General features: G+C 38.9%; 1 protein-coding gene across 3 annotated transcripts in view; it reads right to left on the bottom strand.

Moving 5' to 3' along the window:
- Positions 1-20,029, bottom strand: part of LOC150087471 (uncharacterized) — a 238,090-nt gene that overhangs the window by 182,343 nt on the left and 35,718 nt on the right. For 2 of the 3 annotated variants that reach the window (XM_090372089.1, XM_090372090.1), the window contains exon 4: positions 7,136-7,261. In XM_090372089.1, the coding sequence (XP_090228215.1) occupies positions 7,136-7,261 (126 nt within the window). The remainder of the gene's footprint in view (positions 1-7,135; positions 7,262-20,029) is intronic. The other variant, XM_090372091.1, reaches the window with a different exon arrangement.

Genomic DNA, 20,029 nt, shown 5'->3' with positions numbered 1-20,029 from the left:
GTTTGTTAGCTACCTGAACAGGATCATCATTTCTAGATGATCGTGCAATGCTTCTTTAACCAGTGCCTCCATTGACCCATCGACATCAAGTGGACCAATCTGATTCATCCCCTTCCTTCTAGAGTTTACATAAGTAAAGAACTCTTTGCCGTTTTCCTTTGCATCCTTTGCCAAAGATTTCTCGTAATCTGCCATTGCCTGACTAACCTCCTTTGTGACTTGATTACAGACCAGTTTATATCTATCACAGGCTTCTGTGTCACCTGTTAATTTATATGTATCCCATGCATTTTTTTCTCTGCCACATGTCTAATTAGTTCATTTGACATCCATTTAGGCCTAAATCTTGAACAATATTTCTTAGTTGATATGAAAAGCCTAGTAGCTTCCAAGATTAATTCTTTGAATGCTTCCCAATTTCAATTTTCTGTTGGTAACATCATCAGTTGGTCCCAATGTAAATTAGGAATTTAAATACTGTCTGACTACCATAGTCACCTCTACGAAAGCAAAAACCCTTCCTTTTACCCCTGATGGCAGTTACCTCTTTGAGTAAATCCCACTTCAGCACACCGTGTTCATTTGTCATTTGGTTTTTAGGAGCATTGGCAACTAAGGCCATATTGCTCCGGGGATAATGTGGTGGTCATTCCCTGACCTTTCCGCATCCTCCATATTTGGTGATCCCGAGCTCGAACCCCGGTCTAATCGAGAACCGTGCTATGCACTGCTGCTCCTGCCCACCTGGCTACGGAGGCGCCCCAGCACATTGTGATCACTGCCACCTAGTGGTTCCTTTATCTGCAGATTCTTAATGCATGAAGAATCACTACTGATAATCAGATCAAGAGTATTACTCCTTGTAGTTGCCTACCAAAGATGCTGCTGTAGAAAACAATCATCCAATAAATCCACAAAAGCATTGCTAGTGTGTGAGTGACCAACCCACAAATTCCATTGGGTTTAATCTCTGGGAAATTAAAATCCCCCATTACAAGACACTCTGATTTACTGACCCACTCAATTTCTCTGCACAATTGCACATTATACCCATCATATTCATTAGGCCTATAACACACCTACTCTCATTTTTCATTTCCCAGTGCTTATGTCATACGAAACAGACTGAACATTGTATTTTCCACCAACATCAATTGGATGCGCTTCCTTAGATTTTATGTGTTTCTTAACTAACAGCATAACCCCTCCTCCCTTCCTGTACTGTCTATCCTTTCTTTACACACTGTACTCCCCAAATTCCAATTCTGCACTGCTTATGTCTGTGTGACACCACATCTCTGATATCTCAACAATATCTGCCTTTGATGTCTTGACTAGCACTTCAAGCTCATCAAATTTATTAACTATACTCCTAGCACTGGTGTACATGCAAGTATACATGCACCTGTTTCTACTCTTATTTGCCCTAACACTGCCCATGTATTTACTTGTTCCACTATGACTTCCAGCAGTCCTGGAAATCCCCATTGCCTTGCTTTCAGGCTGCTGCTCCACTGCATTTTAATAGAAGCAGTGCAAGAATCACTTTCACCTCTGCCAGTGGCTACTGTTAATCTATTAGTCTGTATATCCCCCAAGCTAGCAGTTTTCCTACCCACCTAACTCTGCCTCAATAGCATCAGCAAATATTCTTGCACCTTTTCTATTTAAGTGTATCCCATCCCTGTAGAAGCATTCTCTCCTGCTAACAAGCACAGACCAAACTGATTAAAAAAATTCTACCCCTTGAGCTTTGTACAATCTCTTCAGGACCGAATTGATCGACAAAACTCTCATCATATAGTCCCTCCTATTGTGTCTGGGCAGAATTGCAGACACTTTAAAATTCAACCCTAACTTGTTTTTTTTTTTTTTTTTGGTAGTTGTTGGCGCATCGGCTTCTGTGGCCATAGTGCACCTCCCAAAATTTTTGCAGTACTTTGATCCCCAAGCCCGAGGCGGGATTCGAACCCGCGACCTTTGGGTTGCCAGGTAGGCACTTTACCCACCTGGCTAGCCCGGTCGGCACAGTAACTTGTGGCTTTTTTTTCAACATTGACCTGTACTTGTTAAGTAAATCTGCAGATCTCTTATTCTTAATATCATTGGTGTCAACATGTATAACAATATCACCCTTTGTGCTCTTAAAAGATGATATCTGCTCTACAATGTCATTCAACTTTTCAACTGGTCCTGTTCCACCTATCCTTTTTGCACAATATATATTCCTCGTTTTCCTGACAACAGAGTTAGAGTTGCCGCTCTGTTGCCTGATGCACAGGAGTGAGCTCTGGTATTGAGTTAGGCAGCTGAGAGCTTGATGGGGCCCTCAATTTAAATCCTTCAAGGGCATCCACCCTGTCCTTCATGCTCTCATATAGGCCCATAACAACACTGAGTTAGTGCCTGATTTCCCCACACTCCTTACATCGTGCACACTCAAAGACATTCCCCTTGGCAATATCATGTCCCGTTCCTGATTGCTCCACAAAAATCAAACAAGCAGTGCATTTCAAAAGGCTGTGATTCAGAGGACAACCGCCCGCACTCAGTTCTCCCCTGAGCCACAGCATTCCCATTAGTTTGGGCCTTTTGCTTTGCTCCTCAGGTCTGAGTCATGATTTCTATTCAATTTCAAATAAAATTCCAATACAAAATATAATCCTAAACTTATATCCCAATGCAGTTATAACACTATATATATGTATTTCAGTATCAAATGTTATCTCCGAGTTACGTTATATGACTGTCTTATCTCTTGTCAAGTTATATGTATTCATTTATAATGTTACGTTTGTAAAAACAAGGTCGTTATGTGTACTTAGTTAAAAAAGTACAATTTAATTTAATAAGATTAGTAAATTTTACTGATTAATTTAGTTTTCCGTTAAACCTTACGCTATCTACTTCGGGTATATGTTGTATCTTATAACAATGGCGGCAAGTTACGAACGGTAAATCTATGGACACGAGGTATTAATTACTTTCAAAATCACACTATCTAAATTCAAAATAAACCATGGAGCTTTACTAGGTCTATAAGCTAGTTATAGAAAATAATTTAATCTAATAATTAAGTCAATAAACTGGCTTCATAATCACTTAATTCTCCAGTGAGATGTGTGTGTGCGTGCATGCCCATGCATGGGTTTGCGCATGCATGTGTTTGCGCATGTTTCTAAAGTGGCCGCTTCCAAATTATCCCACAAATGAAAGACTTGTGTGACAACAGTTCCAGTAAATATTCAGTGTTCCCCTTTTAAAAAAAAACTTCTCAATTTCAATCATGTATTCTTCAACATTAGTTAGTTGAGTTACTTAAGAAGCTCTTGTTATTTTCTTTTTTCGTTAAAGCCACTTCCTGCTTCCCTTCAGCTGCAGCTCTTTTTGGAGCTAACTAAGGAACCATCTTTGATACTTTTAATAATCTCTCTCAGTACCTTGAGACAGGATTTTTCTAATAATCCATCACACTCACTATTCAGTGAGATCATAAGCAACATCAATAAGATCTTTATCATACATTAGGTGCATAGCCATATCTATTGACAGAAAGAGATTAGAAAGAAAGAGAGTCAGAGAGAAAGAGAATTAGAAAGAGAGTCAGTAAAAAATCACAATAATCCCATTGCCATATTAGAATAAGTAAAACAAAACTAAATACAAGTTAAAAGGAAGATTACAGCAAATTTACAAACTTAGTAGGTTAACTTGAGTCAGCCAGCCAAGTACCACTATATATACAGGAGAGAGGTCTATAGCAGGGGTGGCCAACTTAATTTGTGATGCGATCTACTTTTTTCCTTCAAAGTGTGCCGCGATCTACCATCTCAAAAATTTCATTGCACAAGGTTAAAAAAGTTAATCAACACACATTGAAAAATGTTGTTTATAAATTTTAAAATTCAATACAATTCGGAATTCTTATTTTAAATTCATAGGTATTTAAAATTTTAATTTATGTGAAGTTTGTGTCTTCATGTCCTCTGCCAAGCTTTCAAAATCGGGGATATACTGTGATAAGGCTAATAGTAAAGAATCTTCTCTATGTAAGTCTGTAACAGCACAGCAATTCTTTGTCTTTGTTTGTTTCAAATACAAAAAGACCGATTCACACAGAGATGTGGAACCAAAACAGGAATTTAAAAGTTCACTGCATTTTTTTTACATTTGGGTACTTTTCTCGGCAAACATATTTCCAAAAGTCTTCTTCTGATGATCTGGCTTTTAGGAAGATATTGTTTCGCAATGTAATAATTTCATTTTCAAGTAATATTTTCTCAATGTGAAAATTCACAGTGATTTTTTCTGCAATTTGTTTCGTATCTAAGTGGACATTTAATGGATAGAAATATATTAAACAATGTCTTCAATCGTTTTAAAATCACTGATTCTGGTTTCAAAATCGTCCGCAACATTCTCAATTTCAGAAACATATTTCTCACTATTAAATTCAAAAACAGGATATTTTTGCAAAATGGTCGAATTTTTTTTCTTTGAAATCCTTAGCCATTGCCAAAAATTGATATTTATATGCAGAAATACTACTAATCATGTCACCACATTTTTATTTTTTCCTTGTAATTCCAAATTCAGATCACTTAATTTACTGGTAAAATCTGCCAAAAAAGCCAGATCACACAACCACTCCGTATCTTGTATCTGCTGATAATAATCTCCCCTTTGATTAACAAATTTTTTAATTTCATTCAGCAAATTTTGAAATCTCTGTAGAAACTCCGACTCAGCCACCTCACATCTGTGTGTAATATCAGATCTGGTTCTTTTTCATACGAGTTGCATTTTGAAAAGTCTCCTTTAAAGAGATTGTCCTCTGATGGAATTCACGATTTCAAAAGCGATGTCCATAACACTTTTAGTATTTAATCTTTTTCTGGCTAACACTTGTTGGTGGATGATACAGTGGTAACTCAAAAAATCTGGGAATTCATCATCCTTTTGGCACAATGTGATGAATCCGTTAAGATGGCCCATCATTGCTTTGGCTCCATCTGTTGTTACTGATAGGAGCTTAAATAGCGGTAATTTAATTTAATTTAATTTTTTCAATAAAATGTTTGAATGAGTTAAAGATATCAAGACCTCTAGTTCTTTCTTTTAATGAAACCAAACCCAGCAGTTCTTCTCTAGTGGCAGAATCATCGAAAAACATACCAACAAAAGTGAGCTGTATCACTGACGTCTGTAGATTCATCCAACAAAAGTGAGCTGTATCACTGACGTCTGTAGATTCATCCAGTTGTAAAGAAAAGGACACTCAATTAGCAATATCAGCATGCAATTGTTCGCTCACATTTCTACTTATTTTTTCGATACATCGCATCATAGTATTTCGAGATAATTGCAGATCTTGAAGGGCACTTTTAATTTCATTTTTGTTCTTAAAATTTTCAAAGAGAGAATCTGTTATTTCTAAAAATGCATCTTTGATGGAATTGACTGACCATCAGAAAATGATTTGCATTTTTTTTGCAAGAAGATGACTCATTTTAAATGATGCTACAGTTACTGCTTTAGATTGTAAATTAGGTGTCATGAAGAAATTTTGTTGCGCGAATAATCTGGATTTAAGTTCTAATTTATTTTTGCTAAGGTCACTATTCGGCAGAAAACCCGATTGATATTTACCATGGAGTGCATTGAAGTGCCTTTCTAAATTTCCTTTTTTGGGTATAGCCACAGAAGCATTGCAAATCAAACAGCAACATTTTTCTTTCATCATTTCAAAACAGTATTCTAGTTCCCACTCTTGATGAAAATGATATGTTTTACTCTTTTTCGCAGTATTCATTTTAAATCAAAAGGTATTAAATTAACATATAAGTACTGTCCAGTTATTAAATCAGCAATGCTTACCGATTAAAACACTTTAAGGTGCATGAACTGTAAAAATATTCTGTCTGAACAGCTAACGTAGGATAATTGATGAAGAGGATTCCCGAGTGAGGGTTGTTTCCAAAATAACCGGACAAACATACCACCGTTTATTGCTCTATTTGGTTATATCCTTATAAGAATCAGTTTTGAATGCCTTTGTGATATTTCTCTAAAGCTATTTCTGGAGGTCACGACCATAAAACAATAAAAACAATTTGCGCTTTTCTGTTAGTGCAATCTAATTATAAACGGGTAGTAAACTCAATCTTATTGCATTTGCAATAATACTGACAGCTGGAATTCTGTGGTATTTTATGTTATAATGGTGAAATGTGTTTCTCCTTCAATGAAATCTTCAATCATGCAAAAAAAAACAAAAATAAAATTTCAAAATCTGCTCTTCATTCCTATTTTTGAAGCTTCGTAAAAAATAAAAAAATAAATAACGCGCAGGTAGCAAAACCCTCTGCGCAATATAAAATTTTGGTAGTATACCTGACCCCGCAAATCGAGGGATGACTGTATATTTAAAATTCGTCGTGATTGACCAAAATTAAAGCCGTGATCAACTGGTAGATCGCGATTGACTCGTTGGCCACCCCTGATCTATAGGATGGTCTACCAAATAACACTGAAAAATCTAATACAAATTGTGTAAACATAAAAAATTTCCTCAACAGGAGCAATAAACACTTAGTACAATACAATATAATGCAAATAAAACTAAAAGTGATGGCCTAGATACAGGGACAATGAAAGTACAGCTCTTTTCTTCAAAAAAGATTATTTAAGGAGACAAATATAAAACAATAAAATTTCTTGTTTTCATAGGAAATATATTGCAGTGTTGAAAGAATGCCTCTATAAACCCAGCCTTTTGGCATAAAGGCCAGTGTCACTTTACAAAGCTAATATATATATTTTCCCCCCCATGTTACTTCTTTTATACAGCCTGATTGTTGTTTATTCGAAATTTCGGCTTTTTGTAATAAGCCATTTTCTGCCTACATGCCTACGAAGTGATGTAGTTTAACTACTCTACACACTGGTTTAATTAATGTAGCTGTAACCTATGGCTTCACTGACAATAAACTAAATGCAAATTTAAATTAAAATGCAAGTAATATTTAATTTTATTAATTTTATTCATTTAAAACACCCATGTAATGCACCATCATTATTTTTCCTTAAATTTTTGCCCAAGGGGGAAAAATCCTTCACAGCGAATAAATCTTACTTGTTCTAAAAACTTATTGTATTCAGCACGTCTTTCTTCAGCAAGTTTCTTACGTTTCTCTTCATATCCACCAAGCGGAAGCCCAAAACGATCCCCGTCATCCAGAAATGATGGTTTTTGTTGAGCCTGAAATGAAGTCATTCGTTTCATTTTTAGTCATGAAATCAATAAAATAAAATACTGTTATGACACAACTGACTTACACACACTACTGAATAATATAAATAAAATCTGAAGACTATTACTGATATTACTCAAAGCATATCCAACTTATGGTTATAGAAATATTGATATAAAATATATGTATTCATCCAACTATCAAATATCATCTAATTTATAATTATTCATATTATCCCTTTGCTGGCATTTTTTGACAATTATTTGTCCTTGGGACAACCAGCGCATTTTAGAATGATATGGCAGATCCATGCTGAATGTTTCATCATCATGCTGAAGCATGTTGCAAAATTGGTGATGTCATGATGTATTTGCTTGAATGTAGTTTACAATACCTATCACTTTATTTATGTGTCACTTAAAACAGTGGAATTGGCACACAGATTCTGCTGATGAAGAATACAGTGAAAAGAAATCAAAATATCTGTATCTGACAATTCTTTCTGTAGTAATGCAACAAATCCTTCTTCAAACAGGCCTCTGGGGTTGGGTAAATTCATATTGTGATTTTAAATGTTTCTCACCAACCACTTATAAAATAAAACACAGAAACTGGAATTTTGAAAACTGTGTGTTTACTACTATATATTTACAATTAAAATAACTTTACAACTAAAAGTATAAAATACATAATATATATATATATATATATATATATATATATATATATACATTGAATAAAATACATTAAAATACCGGGGTTAAGAGCGATAAAACCGACCGTAGATTCCGAAGGCTCCTGCCTTCTTCCTCAGCGGTAGCTTCCTTGTACTGCGGTGCATCTTAAATACCAGCAGGTTTACGGTCTAAATCACGTGTTTCATCGCCACGTGTTCTATTCTCCTATGTACTGGGACCACAAGCGGCTCGGGAGCACGTCATGTGAAATCATTCATCCCTTCTGAGGATCGTAGCCTCAAAGAGATCTCCCTGGACAAAGCTATCATCACTGATCGGGTGCATAGGTTCTGAGACCGCAAGTGGCTCAAGAGTTTGCGGATTAATTCGACAGATAACATTAATAGAGACAAAGGTTTGCGGATTCATCCCCTCTTTGAGGCTACAATCCTCAGAAGGGATGAACGATTTCATATGAAGCGCTCCCGAGCCGCTTCCAGTCCCAGTACATAGGATAATAGAACACGTGGCGATGAAACATGTGATTTAGACCGTAAACCTGCTGGTACTTAAGATGCACCGCAGAACAAGGAAGCTACCGCTGTGGAAGAAGGCAGGAGCCTTCAAAAGCTACGGTCGGTTTTATCGCTCTTAACCCGGTATTTTAATGTATTTTATTTGGTGTATATATATATACTTTATGTATTTTATCCTTTCAGTTGAAAAGTTATTTTAACTGTAAATATATAGTAGTAAACACATAGTTTTCAAAATTCCAGTTTCTGTGTTTTATTTTATAAGTGGTTGGTGAGAAACATTTAAAATCACAATACATAACAAATCCTTCATGTTTTCCTCTCATGGAAAATGCACCACTGTGCATACACTTACTAAATTACATAAATTCAATTTTGCTTCAGGACATTTTTCTTTGAAGATGGTGAAGATGTCAATTCCACATATTCTGGCAGTAACGGTACCCAAAGCCAGTAACTCCTTACAACAATGAATATCTGCAGTTATAACACGAATAAAAAATAACAACTGTGCTGAGTTAGTAATGTCAGTGGATTCATTCAAGGGCAATCGAATAATAAATGTCTTTGCTTTGGAATATTGCATGAAGCTGTTCTGTTATATTACAGGCTAATTATTGTCGTGATTAGTTATGGTCCTCCTTGAAAGAGGTAGTTAGCATTAGTAGAGGCATATGATGCAAGAAAGCAAGCTTATGCAGCACCAGCCAGGGGAAAAAAAAAAAAAAAAAACCCACTTCACCCTTCTGTTCATTCGAAATACCTGTCCAGTTGAGACCTAAATTTATTTAGATTATCAACTTCCACGACAAGGGATGGAAGTCAGTTCCACCAACCAACTACACGCTGGCTAAAGGTAAATTTCGGTACGTCTATCCTACAACTGTCTTTTCTCAATTTGAATTTATGCCCTCTCGAGTGATTATTGTGAGCAAGAGGAAGAACCCCATCAGCATTGAGCATGCTCAAGCCATTCAAGGCTTTATACACCTCTATCAGATGACCTCGCTGGTGCCTAGTCTCCAGACACTGTAATTTGCAAAACTTCAGCCTTTCTTCGTAAGAGCACCCCTTTGTTCCATTCACTAATCTTGTTGCCCTTCTCTGTACTCGTTCCAGCAACTCTACATCCTTCTTGAAATGAGGTCTCCAGACCTGTATACAGTACTCTAGGTGTGGCCTGACCATTGCCTTATACAAGGGAATAATCACCTCCTTATCCCTGCTAGAAAAATTCCTGTATATCATTGACAATACTCCATGAGCTGCTCTTGCAGTCCGTCTGCACTGCTCAGAGAACTTCATATCTGCCTGCACAACTACCCCCAAGTCCCTTTCATTCTCTACCACTGTCAGTGTAGTACCACAGAGTTGATACATTGCTCTGGGGTTGCTGTTTCCCATGTGTAGTACTTTACATTTGTCAATGTTAAACTTCATTTGCCACCTCTCAGCCCATCTGCTCAACCTTTCCAGATCCTGTTGCAGCAGCATAGTGTCAGTAGTAGTGTCCTTGACAACCCTGCCAACCTTTGTATCGTCTGCAAACTTGGACATTAAGCTTGATATGCCATCATCAATATCATTTATAAATACAGAAAACAATAATGGACCCAACACTGAGCCCTGAGGGACTCCACTAATAACATTAGTCCACGACGAGCAGTGTCCATTGATTACCACTCTCTGTCTTCTCCCCCTCAACCACCCCTTTATCCATAGCAGCAATTTGCCTCCAATGTCACACTGCTCCAATTTGTGTAGCAGTCTTCCATGTGCAACAGTATCAAAAGCCTTTCTAAGATCCAAGTATATAATATCAAAGCTATTCCCTGCATCCATTTCTTTTGTAACTGCATCATAGTATCCAATCAAATTGGTCAGGCAAGGCTTCCCCTTAAAAAAACCATGCTGTGTCCGAGCTATAACTGAAGTCTTGTCTAAATGATCCTGCAGTGCTTCTTTAACCAGTGCCTCCATTAATTTTCCTGGAACAGAAGTTAAGCTCACAGGTCTGTAATTACTTGTGTCAGCCTTTGATCCTCCTTTGTGAATTGGGGTCACATTTGCACATTTCCAGTCTATGGGTACCTTCCCCTGAGTCCAAGGAAGCTCTCATAATTATGGCTATGGGTTTGCTTACTTCCTTTGCTGCCTCCTTTAATATAACTGGATAGATCCCATTCACCCCGGGTGCCTTTCTTGCGTTTATCTTCAACAATTTCTCCTCCACTTTACTCCCAGTTATTTCAAGATTCTGTAGCTTACTGCTAGAGTTGAATACACCTCTGGCATTCCCCTCGCTGAATAACTCCTCATGTGTGAATGTCGATGCAAAATATTCATTTAGTTTGTTAGCTACCTGAGCAGGATCATCAACAGTTGCCCCATCAATATCAAGTGGACCAATCTGATTCATCCCCTTCCTTCTACAGTTTTCATAAGTAAAGAACTCTTTGCTGTTTTTCTTTGCATTCCTTGCAAAGGATTTCTCGTAATCTGCCTTTGCCTGCCTAACCTCCTTTATAACTTGGTTGCATATCAACTTGTATCTATCATAGGCTTCTGTGTCATGTGTTAATTTTTAAGTATCCCATGCATTTTTCTTCTCTGCCATATGCCTCATTAGTTCATCTGACATCCATTTTGGCCCAAACCCTGAACAATATTTCTTAGTTGGTATGTAAAGTCTAGTAGCTTCCAAGATAAGTTCTTTGAATGCTTCCCATTTTGAATTTTGTTATACTGGGGGGGGGGGGGTTATATACTTCTTACTATTTATTATTATTATTTTCGTTCGGACTTCTCTGGACAACACATCTGTATGGCGGGACACTTTCCTTCCTTAATCATTTGTTCAATGATAACCCCAGTATACTCATGTGATTGTCTAGTGGTTTTTCATATTAGGACAATGATCTCGGCCCTCGGTAAACTATTCAAGGGAATAGGAACTGCAGCTTCGATCAGGCGTTGTGAAAATACTCAAACTCTGTCCAGTTATAGGTAGAAATTCGAGTACCCGCGGTATCAGTTCTATTATATAATTCTTTGCTTACTCATTCGTGTGAATAGAGGATAGGCCTGAGGCATATGTTTAAAACAAAAATATAGTTTAATATACTCCACTATAGAATTGATACATGTATGAAAACTACTGCCCTAGCGGCAGTGACAAGCAAATCCTAAATCATTTGGTTACAATAATATAAACTGACTTTATGGAAGTATTTAAGAGTTCTTAGCATTTATTGATGTTTTGGAAATTAATGGGTTCTTCACATAGGTGTTCTTCGTGTGGATACTTCATCTCAGGCAAGGACTAGCATATGACATAATGGTTGTACAAACATGATGGGGTCAATACTAAAAATACTGCACTATTTAGGATAGCATGCTTAAGATACATCCTTTACCTATTGTTAATTTGTGAAACTGACAATCTAAGTGATGCGCTATTTAAGATAGCGGTATTAGGACATTTTACAATTTATCAATGCTAACATAATTAATTATATTATTGAGGAGTAAGGTTTATGTATAGCTGTGGGATGACTTACCTAAATACGGATGACTCATTCTACGGGGGGCGGAACTCGGTGAGGGGATTCCGTGCTTTCGCAGCCTTCCTTCGGGTTCTGCTATCTTTGCTCGCTCATTCTGTATCTTCTTGTGCTGTTCTTCAAGCTTCTCTCTGTACAGTCATTCTGTAACGTAATTCCCGTTTCCAAAAACTTACTGTATTTTTTCACTCTCTCTCATACAGACTAACTAACCGACTGCTTCTACCAAAAGCCACCACAAAACAACCCCTTTCGCTCATCGTCCACCAGGGTATATGCTCCTTATCGCATGAACTTTCGCCTCACACCGAGCTTGAACTAGGGTGGGACACTTTTCTCACGCGGTCAACATCAGACACACTGACCAGTATTTGTCAGGGAGAGCGAAGCTCGTATTTTCGTGGACTTGTGAACTTACTTCTACGTAGCGACTGTTATCTTCAGTTAGGAAAATAATGGCAAAGGGAATTTATAACTGAGAAAGCAACTAAGTCGAATTTTACCATTCTATATTTGACAAGAAACTGATAGCGGTTACTCATGTACGATTGGCATTTATATTTTCTGCTGAAACGGTCAAAACAACTCTTTAGCAAGAAGGGGCACAGCAAAGGGGGGGGGAGGGAAATGCATGGGAAATATCTGTAAATTAATATGAAAAATGTGGGCATTTTACACTCCTCGCCACTACCGCTGAGGATTTCAGTCGGGGTACACAACTAAGACTGAAATTCTCAACGTCCCTACTGGGGCTTTGACTTTTGTCAGGGGGGGACAACATAAACATTCCTCCTCTTACAGTATGTAAAAGAAACTTAATTACTAACATATTATATGGATATAATCAAATAAAATACAAGACAAACAAAACAAAGCGTATAGCACTTAGTTCACTGTGTGGACTTAATGTATTCACACTTCTCAATGCTGTTCGCTCTCCACATGGAGGCCATTGTCTGCACCCATCTGTTGAGAAATTGTTTTTTTTTTTCTCACCACTAAAGTCCGTGCTTCAGTTAACAGTTTCCCTGGTTTAAATAAGTGAGCATTTTGAAGCACAACAGAAAACAGATCTGGACTTCCAGGCTGAGGTTGTCAGGCAGTAAAAGAAAAAGTTCTTCTGTAGTCCATGATTCGGTGAGGTTATTCTTCAGCAGGCTGGAGACACACAAAAGGAGCTTATCCCTCCAAGGAATGTTCTGGGCACTGCTTTTGTTCATAGTCCTTACTTGGCTCACAGGCACGACATAAAACATAAACAATCACACAATTAGTAACTGTCCTTAGGTCATGGACACAAAGCATCTGAAGTTAATTAAGCAAGTACATTATAATTGTATACATGTAACTAAACATCACAATAACATAGACATGAACTAATAACTAAAATGGAACACTGCAACATACATAAAAGAAATATCATATATGTAAAGCTGATAAAAATATTAAAGTTAGGTCTATAAAATATATATATGTATATATATAATTTTTCTTTTGAATATTGTAGACCTTAGCAATCTCCTTACACAGAAATGAATGGAATTACAATCTCTTCTGTCTCCACGTTTGGCCTTGTCTTTCTTGGCTGTTAACACATGGCCTTGTGGTAAACCACTTTCACTATTCAGTTCTCAGGAAGAGCTTTTCTTGCCTTCACTAGACCGATGAATTCCAGCCACTGGGTGCAAAGGTTCACTGTGCGGACTGCACAGTGGTCTGCCAGGTGGTTCCAGGGATAATGAAAGGGATTGTTTCTTGCATCAGGCAAGAATTCTGGATTGGGACAGGAGAAGACTTTAACATCCACCACAGTCCGGAAGGGAAGGACTTTTTCCAGGTTTCGTGCCTTACTTTCTCCTATAGCTATGATCGTTTGGTATGGCTTCGTAAGGATGCTTAACCATGATCCGAAATGCCGAGATGCAAACGCTCCTGCCTTTGGGGTTGATGCAATATACTGATGGTCCCAACTTACTAGGGCAATCTCCTCTACTTTGAGTGCACTTTCTTGGTTACTGGCAAATAGAAAATCAATGACGATCCACTTCGAGAAAGGAGGAAGTGATCCAAGGGGGTGTGTCGTTGGTGACCGGGGAAGGGCAGGTGTGCACCAGGTTGGGCGGACAAAGCGATCCACCATCCCAAGTCTATGTTTTGAAACCTGCACCTCACCTTTCCAATTTAGGAAACTTCTCGTGCCATGGTTCTCATAGTGGCAGGGAAAACGCATTTCCAGGGCTGCCTTAAGTTTCCTCCTCATGGGTTGAGACCGCCTTACTTCCTTTTGTTTCCGCTCTTGCTGGGAAAGCTGCTGCGGGGTTAGAATCAGCTCAGCTCCAGAAGACTCCTGACAAGGACTTATGGATTGATTAGGCGCTGGGATCTCCATTTCTGTGGGGGTCGCCCTCTGTATCCAACGTAAAGGTGCTAGGAGGAAGGTCAGCATTCTAGCGATGAGGCATCGTATAGACCTGTGAAACTCCACCATCGCGACTAAACAAGGACGGATAAACACGACTAGTTAGTGAAGAAAATACTTCTGTTTATGCATTCCATCCATCCTCTCTTCCATACTAAAGATTTGCCCCACTTACACATCTTTTCCTCCTTATACTTTCGAATCCCGGGTGAGGGAGTATTTGGTACCATACATACTCCACATTTACCTTTCATTCATTCTTCCTGCTCTCACTCACAACCTCAAATGTCACTTTCTTGATTTCCTTGCATACCTCTCCGAAGACGAATTACTCAATTCATTTGCAAAATCAAACATGCCATGCATGGAAAAAAAAATAATATCCCCATCAGAAAACAAAAACTTTAGAAATCATTCTCTTATTTTAAAATAGCCCTTGATTCTCCTAATTAGCACAATGTTTTGTTTATCAGCAGTCTGGATTTTTGAAGGCACAAACATGAGTACAGTACTTCAGCAATCTTGTTTCTGTTTTTTTTTTTTTTTTTTTTATAGTCAATATTACCTATATGTTTTGTTCTATATTGACCTTCTTACATTAATGCACTATCACTTACTCCCTACTGTCATACATGATGAAGTTCTCATTAGTAGGTAAACTTTATTCAAAAAGAAATTATTGACGGAATTAGAATTCTGATTAATATTGTTTTGAGGATTTCTTTCCACAGTGAAGTTTTTTTTTTTTTTTTTTTTAATATTATTTATATAGATATATAGTACAAGAAGATGGATCCCAAGTCTAGATCTTGAAGTTCAGAAGTTACCTCCTATTCACTTAAATTTTTTTTTCCTCTGGAAAGTGATAAAAACAACTAGTGACTGGGAGGAACCAGCCGTCCCCAGGCCAATTGCCCTATCCTCTCTCCAAAAGAAACCAAATATTATCTCCCTCTTGTTCTCCCCTTTTTTTTTTTTTTTTTTTAGGATCCTCTCTCTTGACTTTTGGATTTCGATGTGCAATGAGAGAGAGGGAAAACAAAAAGTGACTAGGGGATTTCCGGACATTCCCTCAGCCACCTGTATCCTTCCTCTCTCCATTTTTATACCGCATAATTTCATAAAGTCTAGATATATTTGGTGGAGAAAGGTGTTTGCTTTAATAGTATTAGCTCAATGGTCATATTTGAATAGAATTCGGATACAAAATCTCTGGTTTTTTTTTCAAGGTTCATTGGAGTGGTTCGTGCTTCTGCGTGAGATTTATAAAGATAAATTAATTCTATTTTCCTACTTGTGCCATGTCATTCAATTTGCCATCCATTTATCTGGCTGCTGATAAAACACACTGCCAGAATCCAACAAAACTGATCAATTTCTTCACCTCTGTGGTCAGTTATGTACTTTGATCCTTTTCTTATCATAACTTCGCTTATCCCCTCTCTCTTTCTCTTGAAATAACACAAGTGTTTTTTTTTTTCACATTAGTACAGGAAGATGATCTACTTATCTAAAATCTTGATCTCCTGATGTCATAAATTTTTTTTTTGTACTGGTAAAGTGGTATGTAAATTAAAAAGAACCCTTTTCTCAATAGTCCTACCACAGTTTAAGCAGAAATGCAAATTACATTCCCAATCATTCCTCATACTCTCCTCAAAAAAAAAGACTTGTGCTTGCTCTTCACATCTGCTCCTATAGTTCTCGGTATTCTCTGTCCCTTTCATCTCATGCATTATTATGCAGGGGATGTGTATACAGGTGTATATCCCTTCCTCCTTCTGCGATTTAGCTATTAGATACAGAATCGGAATCGAACCTTTTGTACATTGAATGCCTTACAAGAATGCTAAAAAGATTTTTTTTTTTTTATATCTTCTCTCTTCTGTGTTTCCACCTGTGCCATTTACACTTCTCAATCCTTTTTCCTGCTTCACTTTCTGTCACCAATCTTATTATTATTAATTTTTTTTTTGAATTTACTGGTACTGGTTCTGAAACTGGTCGTTCGGTGTACACAACTGTCTTGCCAAAGCATTCACTTTGCTAGTAACTGTAATTATGGCTTGTTTCTCCTTGAAATCGATACACTTCACTATCCTCACTTTAGTCTCTCCAGGCATCTCTCAGAATACCTGCCAGATCAGAACTACTGCCATCGCTTGGTCGAAGGTATCTCTCAGCAAGATGTGGACCCAATATCCACTGAACTGCTCTTTCTATCCTATCTGGTGGCTCGCTTTGGCTTGTGTTTGCTTGAGTGTTGTTACTCTGATCTGGGGTGACACCTCTTTCTGCTTCAGCGACATTGCTGGGAGTGTCAACCACTGTATCTGCTCTTTCCACTGAAGCTGTCTCTGGTACTAATTCCTCAGTTTGTGACTGGGACACCACAATTTCCTTTGGTGGGGCATGAGTTACTCGGTCGCGACTACGTAAATTATATCCGTGGGTCTGAGTAGGTGCTTGCACAGCTCCTTCTGGTCTTACTAACTGATCTGTCCTTGGTTGGCCCTCCTGATTTCTTCGTGGGAGGGATGACAACGGGATTGATACGGGTAAGCTGGTCGGCCTGGACATAGTTGGACGGGGAATTATAGGTGGGATAAGATCACAATCCTCCACTAAAGGTTCATCAAAGATCCATGTCTCTTTGGGCACTGATGTAGTGCTTGTTTGGTCTGGTGAATTGCTATCCTCTGATTCCTCTGATTCCTCTACTCTCAATTCGGGAAACACTTTCCTGTCAATAACCTTTGTCAATCTGTCCACGTGCACAATTTGTTTATCTTTAAGGTTATACAGGTGCTGTATTTCATAATTCACTAATGATGGCTGACTGATCACACGGTAGGGACCTGTGCTCAATCGAGCCAATTTCTTTGTAGTGCCCACTTTTATTTTAGGGGTAAAAAGATAAACAAGGCTTCCTACACGGATGTTTTTGTCTACTGCAACAGATGCTCTACGATCCTCTTGCCTCTGCACTGCCTCTTCCAGGTGCTGAGAGACGATTTCATAGGATCTGCGAAGGCGTGCACACAATAGTTCTGCATAGTTTTCCAAAGACGCATATGAATGTCTCTCTTTGGAATGCCATAAGTCGGAAGGCAACACCAAATCTCTGCCATACATTAAAAAGTTTGGCGATTCCTGTGTGGAACTATGGGTTGCCGCGTGGTACGCAGCGATTGCTAGTGGGGCCATGACATCCCAGTCCGTTTGAGACTCGTTCACTACATGAGACAGGATGTTTGCCAAGGTGCGGTTTAGACGTTCGACCTTTGCATTGGCTTGGGGGTGGAAGGAACTCGTATGAAGCTGATGAATATCTAGCTTTTTACACACCTGTCGTAACAGTGATGACATGAAGTTAGTGCCCTGATCTGTTAGGATGTATTTAGGAATCCCATGTCTCGAGATCACATTGTTTATGAAAGCTGTGGCCACTTCCTCAGCCTTCTGGGTATAAAGCGGGCTTACTTCTGCGTAACGGGTAAAATTGTCTATTGCCATCAGTAAATATTTGTGCCCTTTCAAAGTCATTGGAAGGGGTCCCAAAATGTCCAAGGACACTCGGACCCAAGGTGAGTTCTCATTAGGAACTCTCATCAGGGCTGCTTTTGCCTTAGGGTTATACCCTCTACGCTCCAAACACGATGGACAAGTCTCCACATAATTCTTGACGTCGCCAAAAAGGCCTAGCCAGAAAAAGTGTTTTCTAACCTTCTCTAACGTCTTGTGTAGGGCCAGGTGGCCCCCGCTGAGTAAACCGTCGTGACAGGACTTCAACACTTCTGCTTTCAAGCTGGTTGGAACTACTAACTGTTCACAGGGCTCTGAGCGAGTAGCTCCATGGTCAGGTAAAGTGTAGTGATACAGTATCCTGTCCTCACTCAGATAGAAGGAATCTGGGACTTTACTTGTTGCCTGGAGTGCTCCTTCTAATTGCTCAATTAACTCCTGCAAATTAGGGTCCTCTCTTTGGAGATTCCTAATCAAAGTTCTGGTTTGTTGTTGCGGCATGATCAGTGACTCTATGGTGGGATTTGCTGCTATAGGAGCAACTAATTCAGCAGTTTTGGATTTCTTAAGCCCCTTTTGTCTTTCCTCTTCCTCTAACACTGGCCTTGAAAGGAAATCGGCATTTGAGTGAAGTCGACCCGGCCTGTATATGATTTTGAAATTGTATTCTTGTAGAAGCATACTCCAGCGAGCTAATCTGGGGGATGGATTCTTTAAGTGAAGAAGATAGCTTAATGGTTGGTGGTCTGTTATTAGTGTGAAACTGGAGGCTATTAAGAATGGTCTGAACTGTGATACCGCAAAGACTATTGCCAAAGCTTCCTTTTCTGTGGTACTATACATAGTCTCTGCTTTCTTTAGTAGTCTGGAGGCGTAAGCGATTGGCTGTCTTTGATTTTCGTCAACTTGTTGCTCTAGCACAGCCGAGATTGCATAATTAGATGCGTCAGAGGACACAAAAAATGGTTTAGAAAAGTCAGGGTAAATCAATAGGGGTGGTGTGGTCAAAGCGACCTTCAGCTTGTCGAAGGCCTCTTGGGCGGCACTGTTCCAGAAAAAGGGGGTGTTCTTTTTTGTAAGTTGGGTTAGCGGCCTGACTATCTCTGCGTACTCTGGGACAAACTTTCTGTAAAATCCTGTCATCCCAAGAAACGATCGCACTTGCTTCATTGTTCTTGGCTCTCGACACTCTCGAACGGCCTTCACGTTCGCTGGATCGGGACGGACACCGTCCTTATCAATGAGATGACCTAAGTATTTTATTTGCTCTTTTAGGAACTCACACTTCTTTGGTTTCAGCTTCAGATCGTACTTTCTCAGGCGCTGGAAAACTTTCTCAAGCTTCGAAAGGTGTGAGGACCAAGATTTCGACACTATGATTATGTCATCTAAGTAAGCGAAAATGGAATCTCGTTGTAAATTATCCAAGACAAGCCCCATTGCTCTCACAAAACTAGATGGCGCGTTTTTTAACCCAAAAGGCATGCGCCGGTATTGTAGCAGCGATTCCCCTGTAGTAAAAGCTGTCTTGTGGCGGTCCGCGGGGTGCACTTCAATCTGGTGGAATCCGGCTTCGAGGTCCAAAGAGCTGAAGTAGCGCGCGCCTCCCAGAAGTTCAAGTATCTCACTCATGGAAGGGATCGGGTATGCGTCGGAGATCGTCTTGGCGTTAAGTTTCCTAAAATCAATACATAACCTGTATCCCCCACCTCGCTTCTTCACCAGGACGATGGGCGCGGCATATGGAGAGCAGCTGGGTTCAATAATGTTTGAATCTAGAAGTTCTTGGACCTGGTTGCGAATCTCATCCTTTAGTAAAAAGGGGGTTCTGTAAGCATTCTGTCTAACAGGAATGTTGTCTGTCAATTTAATTCTGTGTTGGATAACCTTTGAGTTGCCTAGTTGGGCTGGTGATTTGGCAAACACATCCCAGTATTTGCGTAACAGGTCTGATAATTGGTGTCTTTGATCGGCAGTCAGGTGATCAAGCTTAAAGTCCTCTATGGTAACTGGAGAAACTTCCCTTTTGCCTCTTTCCTGGCTCTTAGGGTTAATT

The sequence above is a fragment of the Mastigoproctus giganteus genome, chromosome 4, assembly GCF_048544385.1.
Source record: "Mastigoproctus giganteus isolate SK-2022 chromosome 4, ASM4854438v1, whole genome shotgun sequence".
NCBI classification, from domain to species: Eukaryota; Metazoa; Arthropoda; class Arachnida; order Uropygi; family Thelyphonidae; genus Mastigoproctus; species Mastigoproctus giganteus.
The sequence above is the reverse complement of the archived record's forward strand: the minus strand, read 5'-3'. Positions and strand labels throughout refer to the sequence as shown.